Genomic DNA, 14,424 nt, shown 5'->3' on the forward strand with positions numbered 1-14,424 from the left:
GAACAATCAAAAATCGGAAAATGACAAAGTGACTGATTATTTTGTTCACTGATTTGTAAACAAACACAAAAAAAATTTAATGATTCAATTTTAGGCCAGGAAAACAAATAGAGGACTCAGTCTGATTGTAATATTTAATTAGGCTGCGTTCACACTGCAAGGCATGTTGGCCATTTTGAATTTTGGTGTTTACAGAATGCGGTGACTCTGTCGGTCCATTCCTGACGCCGTTTGTTGCAACTCCAAGGTCTTTGTGGGTTTTATCTTTCAAACTAGTCTCAAAACATTGATTCTTTGGCTTTTCCACTCAGCATGAGACTCGGCACTGTTTTTATGTTATTAATTTAAAATTTTCAGTGCCTTTGTGTTTAGAACATATTGGGACCAGAATCAAAGTGGGGAACATCAGGCGGAGGGGGGGGCATAAGATGATTTTTTTTTTCCTGGATGGAAATTTGTGCTTGGATTTGAAAATTTCTAATTCATTCAACTGCCATCAACAAAATAAGGCAGACGGACCCAAAACATGCCATTATATGTAATTTATTTCTTCCCATTTCCTATTATTTATGTATTTGTTTATTTTTATTCATTTATTATTATTATTATTTTTTTTTTTACCAGGGGCGTAACATCCTGCAACCTCCACTCTTGGCTGTCTCATCACAAAACATGAGGATGGCACCGTGCATGCAGAACAGGAAAAAGTCCAATGGTGTTTTCTTTCCAGCCAATCTATGAAAGGCAGCCCCGCCCGCCCACCCGCCCGCCACGTAATTACAGCGCACCCAACCTGATGAGTGTCGCATCCAGGGAGAAAGTCGCCAGGAGAATTAATGAAATGCCATGACCAATGGAAGAGGGGGAGATATTGCCTGTATAAGCTATCATCAAGGTGCCCTTGTCGTTGTCATGGGTGAGAAGTTGCGGCAGTTTCAACTCATAATCGACTTTTTGCCGCCGTTCCCTACATTTGTGGAAAGGAGAGCGATTCTTCAGTGGTACCTGCTGAAAGGTCACACGGTTGAAGACGTTTAATTGCCTCGGTGTCAAACTGTATTTTATTAGTACAACTCGGTGTCTGGAAAAAAAAAATGTGTCTCTTCTGGGAAGTTACTGCAAAGATAAGGGATGGGGAAATTGGGGCTGTCATTCGGTCGCTCCATTGAAAAGTAGACAGTGAAATAAAATTTCGGAAATTTACTAAAATACGGTGATATCTTGACTTATGAGTGCCCCAACATTTTTGAGTTTCTTGAGTTATCAACCGTCGCAAGTTGATTTCCCTGTTGGGGTGCTGGGGAGCCAATTTTCATCCATCATACCTCTGACTGAAAGTAAAGCTTTGTGAGACGAGCTTTGCAGGCTACATTTTCAAAATGCGCCTTTCAAATCAAAATGGTAGACTTGCTGTGTATTGTCAGGCTTTTTATGGATGGGGGGAGGGGGTGCTCCTTAAAAAAGACATGACTGCCAAATTCCATGTTGTCAACTCAAACTGCATTCAGAAGCTAGATTTTCACATTTGTTGTTGAAGAAAATGATCTAAATGCCCCTAAAATGGCCACTCCGATCCAAAATGGCAGACCTCCTGTGGCTTCCCTGGCATGAATTCTTGAGACTCTTTTGTTTGTGGGTCTATGCATTAGAGGCATGCCTCTGAGGGTCCAATTTTCCCAAACAATGGACACGTTTTACTACAAACTTTGAACTTAACTGCTCCACTTAGCTTTCATCCGCTGTCTTAGAGCACAATGTCTTACCTGACTTGGCTGCCACTGGAGTCCGGGTCCCTGGCGCCAACCGTGCCGATGACGGTGTTGACGGGTGCATTCTCATTGACCTCGAGCGTGTAGATGGGTTTAGAGAAGACTGGCGGCTCGTCGGCGTCCTCCACGACGATCTTGACAGTGGCCGTGTCCTTGAAGGGCCCCCCGATGCCCCCGCCGGGGTCCGACTGCACATTAGCGGCTTCCACTTTGAGTGTGTACGTCCTCCTGCTTTCAAAGTCTAACGCCTGCGAGTAAACAAAACAGGAAGTGTCACGCAATGTGATGGGCTCAAGACAACGTCATTTTTGCAGTTTCCCGCAATACTTTTTTATAGCTGACCCACAACTTAGGATGCGCAAATAGGAATGATGAAAATAAACGCACAAGCTAATGTTAGCATAGCGCCGTCCCTGCTTTGACTCAAGAGTTTAATTTTCTCATGGCACTTAGTCTCTTATTGACTAAAATTATGTCCTATGCGACTGAAGGGCCGCAAACCAAGTATTCATTCATTCATTCATTCATCTTCCAAGCCGCTTGATCCTCATTAGGGTTGCGGGGTGTGCTGGAGCCTATCCCAGCTGTCTTCGGGCAGTAGGCGGGGGACACCCTGAATTGGTTGCCAGCCAATCGCAGGGCACACAGAAACGAACAACTATTCGCACTCACACTCACACCTAGGGACAATTTAGAGTGTTCAATCAGCCTGCCACGCATGTTTTTGGAATGTGGGAGGAAACCGGAGCACCCGGAGAAAACCCACGCAGGCCCGGGGAGAACATGCAAACTCCACACAGGGAGGCCGGAGCTGGAATCGAACCCGGTACCTCTGCACTGTGAAGCCGACGTGCTAACCACTGGACTACCGGGCCGCCCGCAAACCAAGTAATCAGAGACAATTTTATCAACATGTGCCACGATCGCTGACACTAGCAAGCAATCGCCACTCACTGAGATACATACGGGCTTTAGCTTCTTTCGATAAAACTGGTCTGAGAGAAATAAACACCGAAGACACTAATTTTCCGTTCATATCATATCATAACCCGATTGCATGTGATGTGTTGAATGTGGCATTTTGAAGATTCATGCGTTTTTTCGAAACACAACTTACACGTCTGGAAATTACATAAACAAACACACATCATCTCATCCCCGCTAATTTCTCACTGCCCTGGATCTCCTCCTAGATAAAAGTGTCAGTTTTGATATTTTTTCGGCTACAAAATCAGAAATGATGAGAATAAACAAACAAACTTTGGCCGTTGCTGTCAATTAGGACTGCAGTATTGAATACAGGAGATCCTTTACCTCCTCCACTTACACTCCTCATACACTATTCAAAGTGGGATGATTTTTGCAGTTTTTTGTGGAAAAACACATGATGCCTGTCAGAGCTTTATCACACGAATTAGTGACCTAGGTATTCACCTTTCACATGGGACGTCGTACCTTTTACCGAAAAGTGGTGCCCAAACGTTGCTTTTGGGGTAACGGTCACTTAAAAGTAGCTAACGATTATCGCTCTGTCAGCAGGAACACAATTGATTCACATTTGCATCCGTCAGGCTTCGTCATGTTACGTTTTAGAAAATAACTCTTTGTCAGGCTGAGCAATTATTCTTCGAATCTCTTTGTTTACGCACTCGCTGACATCACATTATTAGCGGGAGTGTACTCCGCCCGGCTAACACAAAATCAATAACGACAAGCGCTCTGCGGAGGTTATCAAGAAAACTCTCCAAAGGGAGATCAAAACATTTTGTCCGGGGCACGTTGTCATGTCGTTGAGATTTTGCAACCGTCCTGGCGTGGCCTGCGCTGATTCCTTTACAGATGGCCCATCATTTATATTTAATCATCTGGTGAAATTCGACCTTGTTTGAAAATTAAAACAGAAAAAAAAGAAGTTGTTTTCTTTGTGTTAGGAAATCCGCATGATTTATTCATTTTTATATTAATTATTTTTGAATTGGCATTTTTAGTTTCACACAAGACCCATGAACACTTTTTGGGCTTTTTATGACTCAACCTGCACGGGGTGATATTGATTTTTGGTGGCGAGTCTCACTTGCCCCCGCATGCATTTTGGGGTTGAAAGGAGTTTCAAGCTGGCGGAACCCGAGCTGCACTCTGTGCGGGGGACGTTTTCAGGAGCCCCCAAAGCCTCTCGGAGGTTGGTTCTTCCACGGTTTGAGGAGCTATTTGAAGCACTTTCATCCTCCTCCTCCTCCTCCTCCTCCTCATCTTTTTCCCCCCTGAACCCTTCATATGTGGTGAGAGAGAGAGTGAGACCCCCAGCCAGCGGATAACACTTTAATTCAAAGGTTAGCGAGAGGAAAGCAGCCTGTGTGAGACCGTGCATGGATGGTCAGAGTGATTATATGGAAATCAACAGAGGTGAGCTTTTGGAGACCGCGTCAAATATTGCTTCCACCCTTTGCGGTGCCTGACTAAAATATATATGAAAACCAAAAAAAAAAAAGTCACTGTTGTACCATACTATGGTGAGATAATGGTAGAGCGCCGACATCTAGATTAGTGTCAGTTGTCATGATTCACAATATTATTCATTCCTTCATTCATTCATCTTCCGAGCCGCTTCATCCCCGCTGGAGCCTATCCCAGCTGTCTTCGGGCAGTAGGCGGGGGACACCCTGAATCGGTTGCCAGCCAATCGCAGGGCACACAGAAACAAACAACCATTCGCACTCACACTCAAACCTAGGGACAATTTAGAGTGTTCAATCAGCCTGCCACGCATGTTTTTGGAATGTGGGAGGAAACCGGAGCACCCGGAGAAAACCCACGCAGGCCCGGGGAGAACATGCAAACTCCACACAGGGAGGCCGGAGCTGGAATCGAACCCGGTACCTCTGCACTGTGAGGCCGACGTGCGAACCACTGGTCTACCGGGCCGCCCGTTCACAATATTAGGTACAGCTCATTTTTCGCTGTTGCTTTTGGCTTTGTTTCCTCGATTTTTATTATGCGCTCTTTTCTCTCCTTTTTTATGCCCAGGTTTCCAGGCGAGCTGCTTTTTGACTCTCCTCTGATCGTACATCAACAGGTTCTCCATCTAGGTTCCTTGTCGGGGTTGATGTTAGTTTGTTTTGTTTTGTTTTGTTTTGTTTTTTGAAGCTCCCTCTGACTTTCTGCTGGCGCTTTGTATTTAATGCTCGCTATGCAGGCTCCAACATTGAGTCTTATTTGATGTGAGCCCATTCTTCCACCATGAGCCAAATTATGGTGCCCCTGCCGCAACCGGCACTCTGCCTTGTTTTCAAACCATACTACTACAATTAAAATAACATCAAAGCATATGTCGGCCGTACCTGTGCATTAAATAGGGAAGCATGTCGTCTCAAGCGGCTAAAATACATGCAAATATGGGCGATTCAGGCAGCCGTGTAAAAAAAAAAAAATTCCGGCTCCGGCCTTCCTGTACGGAATTTGATTTGTTCACCCGCTGACTGCGTGGGTTTTCTCCGGGTACTCCGGTTTCCTCCCACACTCCAAAAACATGCGTAGTCGGTTAATGGAACACTCTCAATAGTCCCTAGGGTTAAGTGTGAGCGCGGATGGTTGTTCGCCTCTGTGTACCAGTTCAGGGTGTCCCCCGGCTACCATCCATCCATCCATCCATCCATCCATCCATCCATCCATCCATTATCCAAGCCACTTGTCCTCACTGGTGTCGAGGGCATGCCGGAGCCTATCGCAGCCATCTAAATGAATCGTGCCTAAATATCGATGGAAGGGACAAGCCCTGTTTTTTTTCAGGTGGGAGGAGATTGCAAGAAAGTCAGATTTTGGCAGAATTTGGTCCACAGCATCTGTTACCATGGAGACAGAGTCCCAATGACACTTTTAGGTTCTTTGAAATGGACCAATCTGACTTTCTAACATGTCAGGGTCAACCTCCTCCAGGTTTTCATGTAACCTACTTGTTGGAATGCCCCTCAGGGTGCAACAGGTGCTGTTGTTGTCGTTTGTTATTGCAAAAATAAAACCCACTCTAATGCGATAAAAGTGTGATAGCCTCTGTTCCAACCCGTGAGTGCACATCATGTTTTGTATTTTTAAAGCAGGGGATCTCAAGGACAGCATTAGCATGGTTTCTTCTAGGGGTTTGACCTTCACTACTGTCGAGTGGAGGCATTAGAGTACTCAGCAGTAAATTCCAATACCATCACACACACGCGCACACACGCACACACACACACACACACACCAGAGTTATAGAGTAGTTATATTGACTTACTCTCAACAAAATGCAAAAAGGTGTCAGCTAACGGACAAGCGAGAGGATCTCATTCCATGAGTTATGTATCATAATAAATGTCACAACCAGAAGCTAAATATACTAAAAGCTCCAAAAGTGTTGCAGCCTGGCACCGTGCTGGAGTTGCGCAAGATTTGGAACCAAATGAACCTCATGGAAAAAGTAAAATCCTGCTTGCCTATGGGCTCGGCTTACCAACGTCACATGACCAAACCAGCAAACAGGTGAGCCGTGACAGTCATTACCGGAGGCAGTTGGCTCTGTGAAGTCATTTATATATATATATATATATACACATCCATCCATTTTCCGAGCCGCTTGATCCTCACTAGGGTCGCGGGGGGTGCTGGAGCCTATCCCAGCTGTCTTCGGGCAGTAGGCGGGGGACACCCTGAAACGGTTGGCAGCCAATCACAGGACACACAGAGACGAACAACCATCCACGCTCATATTCACACCTAAGGACAATTTAGAGCATTCAATCAGCCTGCCATGCATGTTTTTGGAATGTGGGAGGAAACCGGAGTACCCGGAGAAAACCCACGCAGGCCCCGGGAGAACATGCAAACTCCACACAGGGAGGCCGGAGCTGGAATTGAACCCGGTACCTCTGCACTGTGAAGTCGACGTGCTAACCACTGGACTACCGGGCCGCCCATATATATTTTCCCTAGCTTTTTTTCCAAGACTTAAGGTTAAAAAAAAAAAAATTAACAGGTCAGGGTCTTACTGAACGAGTGAATTTTTGTGAATAATTTTAACGGAGTAAATAGTGTAGCACTTGGTATATAAAGTGGCATATAAAATAAATGAGCAGATTCCAGAGAAAGAGCCTGTATTGTGTTTTGAGACCAGAAGTAACATTGTGTTTGTTTATCCTCGGTTTTGAACTAAAAGAGTCAACATGTGTTCACTGAAAATGGAACAGCAGGTGAATTTTGGCTTCTTTTTTTTTTTGTATTGTCCAACTCCCACATCCAACCCTGATGTGTCCCTTCTAGTCGCGGGATCACATCTGGATCGACTGGCAGAGAATGGAGAGACTTCAAAGTTCCATGGAGTGAAGAACCCAGCATCCTACTAAAATCCCTCCATGGGCCGATAAAAAATGTTTTTTCTTTTTTTGGAAAGCCTCAAAAAGCAAATAACACTCTCAAAATCACCACTCTACTTCAAACCAGTTGGCCGAAGACCTCCAACCCCCAAAAGTTTGATCGATGGTAACCTCGCAGCAAAACTGGGATTTTAACAAGCGCGAAAAGGCACTTTAAAGACTGTGGATGGGAAGTGTCAGCAGGAGTCTTTTTGCTCTGTCGCCGTGCTTCTTCATTGGACCAGCAGAAGTACGCTCACGGAGAAGCCGACTTCCCCTCGCATCAGTGTCATCCCTTTCCTCCCCCGAGGGGCGTTCACGCTGCAGAGCAGCGTGATATGTTCCAATGTGGTCGCAGACCATGAACAAGTTGAGACAAAAGGATTTAATCCTGGTGGGCGGATCATCGTATTGTGCAGTACCGTGCTCAATATACGGTGCAAGACATTTGGTCAAGCTCGGACCTTGTGGCGTTTGACAGGCTGTCCTTTTTTTTTTATGGTGAGCTTTAAAACAGAGCTAAATTTGGGGTGTCACACCCGTGACACATGGCTGAAACTGACTAAGGGGGCTCGTTTGACAGCATTTTACCACCGCCCGTCTGTTGAGCACATTTGGTGCCATTTAGTAGCACTCGGACAAGTTGACTCTAATTTGGTCCCTTTAAAAGTCAGATCGACCCTGCGTCTTTTCAAGCAATAAAAATTTGACAGTATATAATTTTCCGGTAACGATTTAGGCAAGTTTGTTTATTCTCATGATTTAGAAAACATTTAATGAGCAACTTATCTCAGTATTTAGTTCATGAAAACTAATGAAAAAAAAAGGTTTCACGAAAATGGTGAAACGACAGTTTAAAATTCCATAACAAATCAAAACTAAGGAAATATGGGAAAAATGTCATTTATTTTCGTCATCGGTAACAGATACATGAGCCTTGGGGTTGATCTTAAATTTATTTCGGTATAACAGCACAGCCGTTAGCCGGGAGAGAGAAGGTGGCAGAGTCGTTTACGATTTGTTCGTCCTTACTGCATAGATGCAACGTCATCTGGCGGCAACCGGTAAATCAGCGCCGCCAGATGACGGTGCTCCTCGGGGGACAGTCTCACTCAGCCGGAAACGTGACGCGTTCGATAACAAGTCTTCATTTTCTTTTTGCCTATTATATGAAATAATATCATACAATTAACAACAGGGTTGAATATGTCTCAATGAGGATTTAAGCCTTCGAATTTGGCAACTTGTCAAAAAGTGAATCCAAGTGAGACCAATCTAGTTTAGACGCTGTGATGCATCAAACTGTAGAAAGAGTTATTTGCAATTCATAGTTTGCAGACTGTTACGGAGGACTGGAAATTGATTTGTGGATGGTTGTTTTTAAAATGCTTTTGAAATCATATTTTTGTTGACTTTTGATGACACCATATTTACTATTTTTTTCTTACTCTCTCAAACAAAAAAATCACGTTTTTTAAACTAAAACTAATACTTTCATCCATCCATCCATCCATTTTCTGAACCACTTAATCCTCACTAGGGTCGCGGGGGGTGCTGGAGCCTATCCCAGCCGTCTTCGGGGAGTAGGCGGGGGACACCCTGGATCAGTTGCCAGCCAATCGCAGGGCACACAGAGACGAACAACCATCCACGCTCACATTCACACCTAGGGACAATTTAGAGCCTCCAATCAGCCTACCATGCATGTTTTTGGAATGTGGGAGGAAACCGGAGCACCCGGAGAAAACCCACGCAGGCCCGGGGAGAACATGCAAACTCCACACAGGGAGGCCGGAGCTGGAATCGAACCTGGTACCTCTGCACTGTGAAGCCGGCGTGCTAACCACTGGACTACCGGGCCGCCCACTAATACTTTCTAAAAACCAAATTAAAACTGAGAATTTTTTGGGGAAAAAAACTCAATTAACAATTAAAAATATAAAACTAATTAAACATTAAAAAAAACAATCAAAATATGATTAAAAAAAATAACTGCAGTATAATGAAAATCTCCCCAACTCATCTAGAATTGGAAGTTCTTCCAAAGGGTTTGCATACATTTTCCTCCCATTGTAGGCAACTAAACTTATCTACCACTGGCATCGGAGCCTGCATTTTCAAAACTCCACATTGTCCGCCCACACGCAAGGTCTTCCGACTACCGCGGCAGCTGTTCTCACTGTTACACTGGAGTAGAGCCACCGCGTGATCACAAACATACAATTGTTTGCATGTTCCTCAGGCCACAAACATGACTTATCCGGACAACAAGTACCATGATGCTTCACAACGTCTAAAAGCTATCAGGTTTCGAGTTATACCGCAGCGTAGGCTGGAGTCTGAAGCTTGGAGAGGAAGTTTCCTATTTGGCTTTGTAAACGACCCGACAAACAAGACAAGAGTGACTTCTGAAAACACACCCACTCAGACGGGAAGTGTGAGTTGCCTCAGAAAAAAAAAAAGACAAACATACTTGTGACATTTGCTTTGTCAACAGTTGTCGTTTTTCTGACTGATGTTATTTGTTGTCCCGGCGGATTGCCTGAGTTCTTGCGCACTGCACACCTCCTACACGTTGTGCTCAACATTGTTCACACTCTTAACTCAGTGGCAGCACATATCCTTGGGATAATGTGGATTCACCTCACAACAAATATAATGAAACTTGTGGAATGAAGGAATATAAAGCTGCAAGCAGTAAAGAACAGTTTTTTTCACTGCGAATCCTTGATATAATGGTAAGGGGCTTTGTTCGGTCTTTTCAGCCTTCAGTACTACTCTCAACCGAGCTTAAGTAAGTGTGACTCATATAAAACGCTGTGTGATATAAACTAGCACAGTTGAACCTCTTTTTGATGTACGCCATTTACACAGTTTCTACTCCGATAACGTTCAAAGTCACATTCATTCATTCATTCATCTTCCGAGCCGCTTGATCCTCACGAGGGTCGCGGGGGGTGCTGGAGCCTATCCCAGCTGTCTTCGGGCAGTAGGCGGGGGACGCCCTGAATCGGTTGCCAGCCAATCGCAGGGCACACAGAAACGAACAACCATCCGCACTCACACTCACACCGAGGGACAATTTAGAGCGTCCAATCAGCCTGCCATGCATGTTTTTGGAATGTGGGAGGAAACCGGAGCACCCGGAGAAAACCCACGCAGGCCCGGGGAGAACATGCAAACTCCACACAGGGAGGTCGGAGCTGGAATCGAACCCGGTACCTCTGCACTGTGAAGCCCACGTGCTAACCACTGGACTACCGGGCCGCCCGTTCAAAGTCACAATTTTACATAATTCATTTTGCAACGAACCGCTTTCCAACGTAAATGTCTATTTTAAACCAAAATGGCAGACATTTTTTTCAAGTCCATTCTTGGAAACTAGTGACATGACATCCACCTAATTTCAATTATGCTTGTGTTACAAAGCCAGAATAATGGAGGACTTTTCCACAATATCTTTCCATGGCCATCTTTTTTTTAACTTTTTTTTTTTTTTTTACTCATTTAGGCGGCAAGCACATTGGGCTGCAACTTACCTTTTTGAGTCGCAGAATCCCTTCTTGCGTCTGCGGGTCTGTGACGATCTCGAACACACCTTGCTCGTCACCCTCGATGATGTTGTACGTGGACTTGGCATTGTCGCCGACGTCCCGGTCGTTGGCCTTTACCTTGCCTCCCATCTGCCCAATGGGCAGGTTTTCGGGGATGGCAAACTCATACAAATCTTTCAAAATGCAAAAAACACAACGGGAGGTATTAAATGCCAATTGGGGACTGGGATTTCACTTGATGGGAGGCTCACTTTTCGAGAACTTGGGCGGGTTGTCGTTGATGTCGGTGAGCGTGATGGTGACGGTGGTGGTGCCCGACAAGCCTCCCATGTGACCGCCCATGTCCTTGGCCTGGATGACCACCAGGTACTCCTCTCGCATCTCTCGATCCATCCCGTGCAGAGCAATTTTGATGGTGGCTGGAAAAATCATCAGCGATATAAATCAACACATGACAAACATCCGCCCGTCCATTTGTACACATGCTGTTAATGTTTGTCTCTTCTTTATCTTCTCCCAGAATGTGTGTTCTGAAAATGAAGTTCGTGTTCGACTGTAGAATTGTAATGTTAGGGACGTTAAGTCTGTGTCGAACTTGCGAATGGCTAAGTTAGAATGCTAAGTTAGCTAAATTAGCATGCTTAACCCTTGTGTGCTCCAAATTAAAAAGGCCTTAAGTTACGCATTTTACAATTTTTGTAATGATGTATTTTGTGTTATAAAAACATTCTTTTTTTTCAAACACTCAAAATGTTCAGAGGCATCTGAGCTATCCATACATATATAGTTTTTATTAGTTCTTCGGGATTTTTTATTCTTTATTTTTTGCAAAAGGGAAAAAAAAATTGTGTCTGTAGGTCCCAACCAAGCCCTACTAACAATCCCGACGGGACGTGTTCATGTAAAATGCATTGGTTTGAAGCCTCCTGCAAACTCATTTGCGATCCTCTGACGCCACCTAAAGTTGCAAAATTGGAATGACCTCAACCCAACATTGAGGCATGCTTACGTCTGTCCAAGCGAAAACAAAGCGATTGACGTAAAAATCGCGTGAAATGCATGTTTACACATTAGGTTTACGATGCATTCAAAAATATGAATTATAATGGGTCTCTATGGTGCAAAATATGTAAATTGTGAAGATTAAGGTATCAAAACGTTTTTAATATTGCTGCAATGCCTGAGAATTATCAGCCGGTGACGTCATGAAATTTAGGCCATTTTAGAACCCCTCCATAAGTTTCAGCTCTCTCGTGTTTTTCTGAATGCCTTTGCCTTTGATTCAATGACATCATTTTACATTTATCGCAAGCGGTGCACTACAAGTGTTAAGTTAGCATGCTAAGCGACGCTACGATTTATACCGGGCTCCAAATGTGTTTTTGTGTCCACTGTTAACATGTATTTATATACACATACATGTATACATTCAGCAGTCTTACGCGGCTGCTGAATGTAACGAATAAAGTGACAAGTCATACAGCGTAGCTATTATTAAAGTCAAGTAATCAGTCAGGTAAGTTACTTTTTGAACCAGTAAATAGATTACTTTGTCAAGGTAACAGTTGCAACATTAACATGTTGTGTCTGTTCATATCCAGACCCAATGTAAGGTTCTGTCTGCCCAAACACACAATGTCGGCTGGGGAGTGTGGGACAGAAAAAAAGTGTTTATTGCTACATATGCAAGAATGCTGCCAAAATGCTCTAACCTTCATAGCCACCTTACTTGACAATTTGTTGACGTGCATTATTTTCAGGACCATGATTTGTCGCAAAGCGTGGAGGTTAAGAATTCCCTGGAGGTACATGTATATATATATATATATATATTTTTTTTTTTTGCTTAGCTTAGCGTAGAGAAAAAATATGTGCATCACTTGTTTTCCACAGTCTGCCGCTATTTGTATTCGGATTGAGTGCAAATGATGCCGTCTGTCGTGTATAATCTGGGATACTGTATGCGAAATGGACTTTATTGACTGCGCCACAACCGTGGAATATAAAAAGGGGCTCAACGACGGCATATCTGGATAATCCACTCAGAGAAACAGACACCCGCTGGATCATCAAATGAATATAAAATGGATGCCTTTTTGGCATGACACCCCCCTAAAGCTCTCGGTTCCAGGCACCACAAAATGAGAATGGGCCCAAAAAAAACCCCAAAAAAAACACATTGAGGGTGAGGCTTGCATTTTCTATTCTGGCGGCTTGCTGTCCGCAGAAATGGAGCACCAGTGGGGGTCAGATTTCCTTTTGGAGGTCACGGACAGAGGTGTGAGTAAATCGCATTTGTGTGAGTTTTAACCTTGAAGTTTCAAGGAAGTTGCTTTGGAGAAAAAAAAAAAAAAAAGAATCAAGTCAGGTTGAATCAGCGCTAAATTTCAAGCAAGTAGAGTCATAATCATTCGGTGAAGAAAGTCATAAGCAAGTTGTACAATCTTGCTAAGTGACAGAAACGTATTCAGACATTTAGCCCTAATGCAGTCAGTATCTTTCACGCTTCTGGTTGCTGGCAAGGTACTTCGGTGCGGCTAGCAGACCACCCTGGGGGCTTGGCTATCAGTTGTGTCTTGTCAATAGGGTCCTCACAGTGTGGTCGCAAGGCCAACGCTGGACACCCGATGTCGACCATGCATGCGTAATGGTGTTTATTTACCATATCATCTCCGTACACACCTACTCATGTTACTTTACTACAGGGCGGAGCGCTGCATTTCCTCCACGGATCAGAACCTGTATATCATTACACTGGGGAACAGGCTTTTACATTTTTATTTTTTTTTTCGAGCAAGCGAAGCTTTTTCTTCCCAGCTTACCCTGCAGATGAAAAAAGAATTCCAGCTGAAGTAAGAAGAGTTGATTACGGCTATGTGGCAATTTGTTTGTGCAGTCACAACTGAGACAAGGCGGTGAGAGGTACGTGCAGCTCCCAATAGGTCACACCTATCAAAATCTGTTAGCAAATCGCTTGCGTGGTTGGAATTAAGAGGATCAGCGCTGGGTTTTCTTCTAACTTTGAAACCATGGGGATACCTTGTAAATTCTGTTTCATTTTATGCTGGTTTAGTTATTATTATTATTAATATATTTTAGGAACTAAAACTTGCAAGTATTCCATCACAGTGTTTTATTAACATTCAAAAACCATCCATCCATCCATTTTCCAAACAGCTTGATCCTCACGAGGGTCGCGGGGGGTGCTGGAGCCTATCCCAGCCGTTTTCGGGCAGTAGGTGGGGGACACCCTGAATCGGTTGCCAGCCAATCGCAGGGCACACAGAGACGAACAACCATCCACACCCACACTCGCACCGAGGGACAATTTTAGAGCGCCCAATCAGCCTGCCATGCATGTTTTTGGAATGTGGGAGGAATCCGGAGCACCCGGAGAAAACCCACGCAGGCCCGGGGAGAACATGCAAACTCCACAAAGGGAGGCCGGAGCTGGAATCGAACCCGGTACCTCTGCACTGTGAAGCCGACGTGCTAACCACTGGACTACCGGGCCGCCCACATTCAAAAACATTTAGTCAATATGTTTGAAGAAAATGTGTATCCTGTAGCTCAAAAACTTGATGAGAAAAACTGTAAAACGTAGATCACTTTTGGATTTCACACCCAGATATTAGTTTCAACCGGCTGGCAGACTTAACTCAACAAACATTATTTTCCGCAATAGTAGTCATACTGTGCTGCTAATGAACTGCATTTTTT

At 44.2% G+C, this 14,424-nt stretch overlaps 1 protein-coding gene across 3 annotated transcripts in view; it reads right to left on the bottom strand.

Annotated features, from left to right (window-relative positions):
* cdh8 (cadherin 8) overlaps positions 1 to 14,424 on the bottom strand; it is a 174,620-nt gene that overhangs the window by 20,645 nt on the left and 139,551 nt on the right. For all 3 annotated transcript variants that reach the window (XM_052062473.1, XM_052062474.1, XM_052062472.1), the window contains exons 5-7: positions 10,956 to 11,123; positions 10,690 to 10,877; positions 1,764 to 2,017 (exon numbers count right to left, since the gene is read on the bottom strand). In XM_052062473.1, coding sequence (XP_051918433.1) covers positions 1,764 to 2,017; positions 10,690 to 10,877; positions 10,956 to 11,123 — 610 coding nt within the window. The remainder of the gene's footprint in view (positions 1 to 1,763; positions 2,018 to 10,689; positions 10,878 to 10,955; positions 11,124 to 14,424) is intronic.

This window comes from Hippocampus zosterae, chromosome 4 (assembly GCF_025434085.1).
Source record: "Hippocampus zosterae strain Florida chromosome 4, ASM2543408v3, whole genome shotgun sequence".
NCBI classification, from domain to species: domain Eukaryota; kingdom Metazoa; phylum Chordata; class Actinopteri; order Syngnathiformes; family Syngnathidae; genus Hippocampus; species Hippocampus zosterae.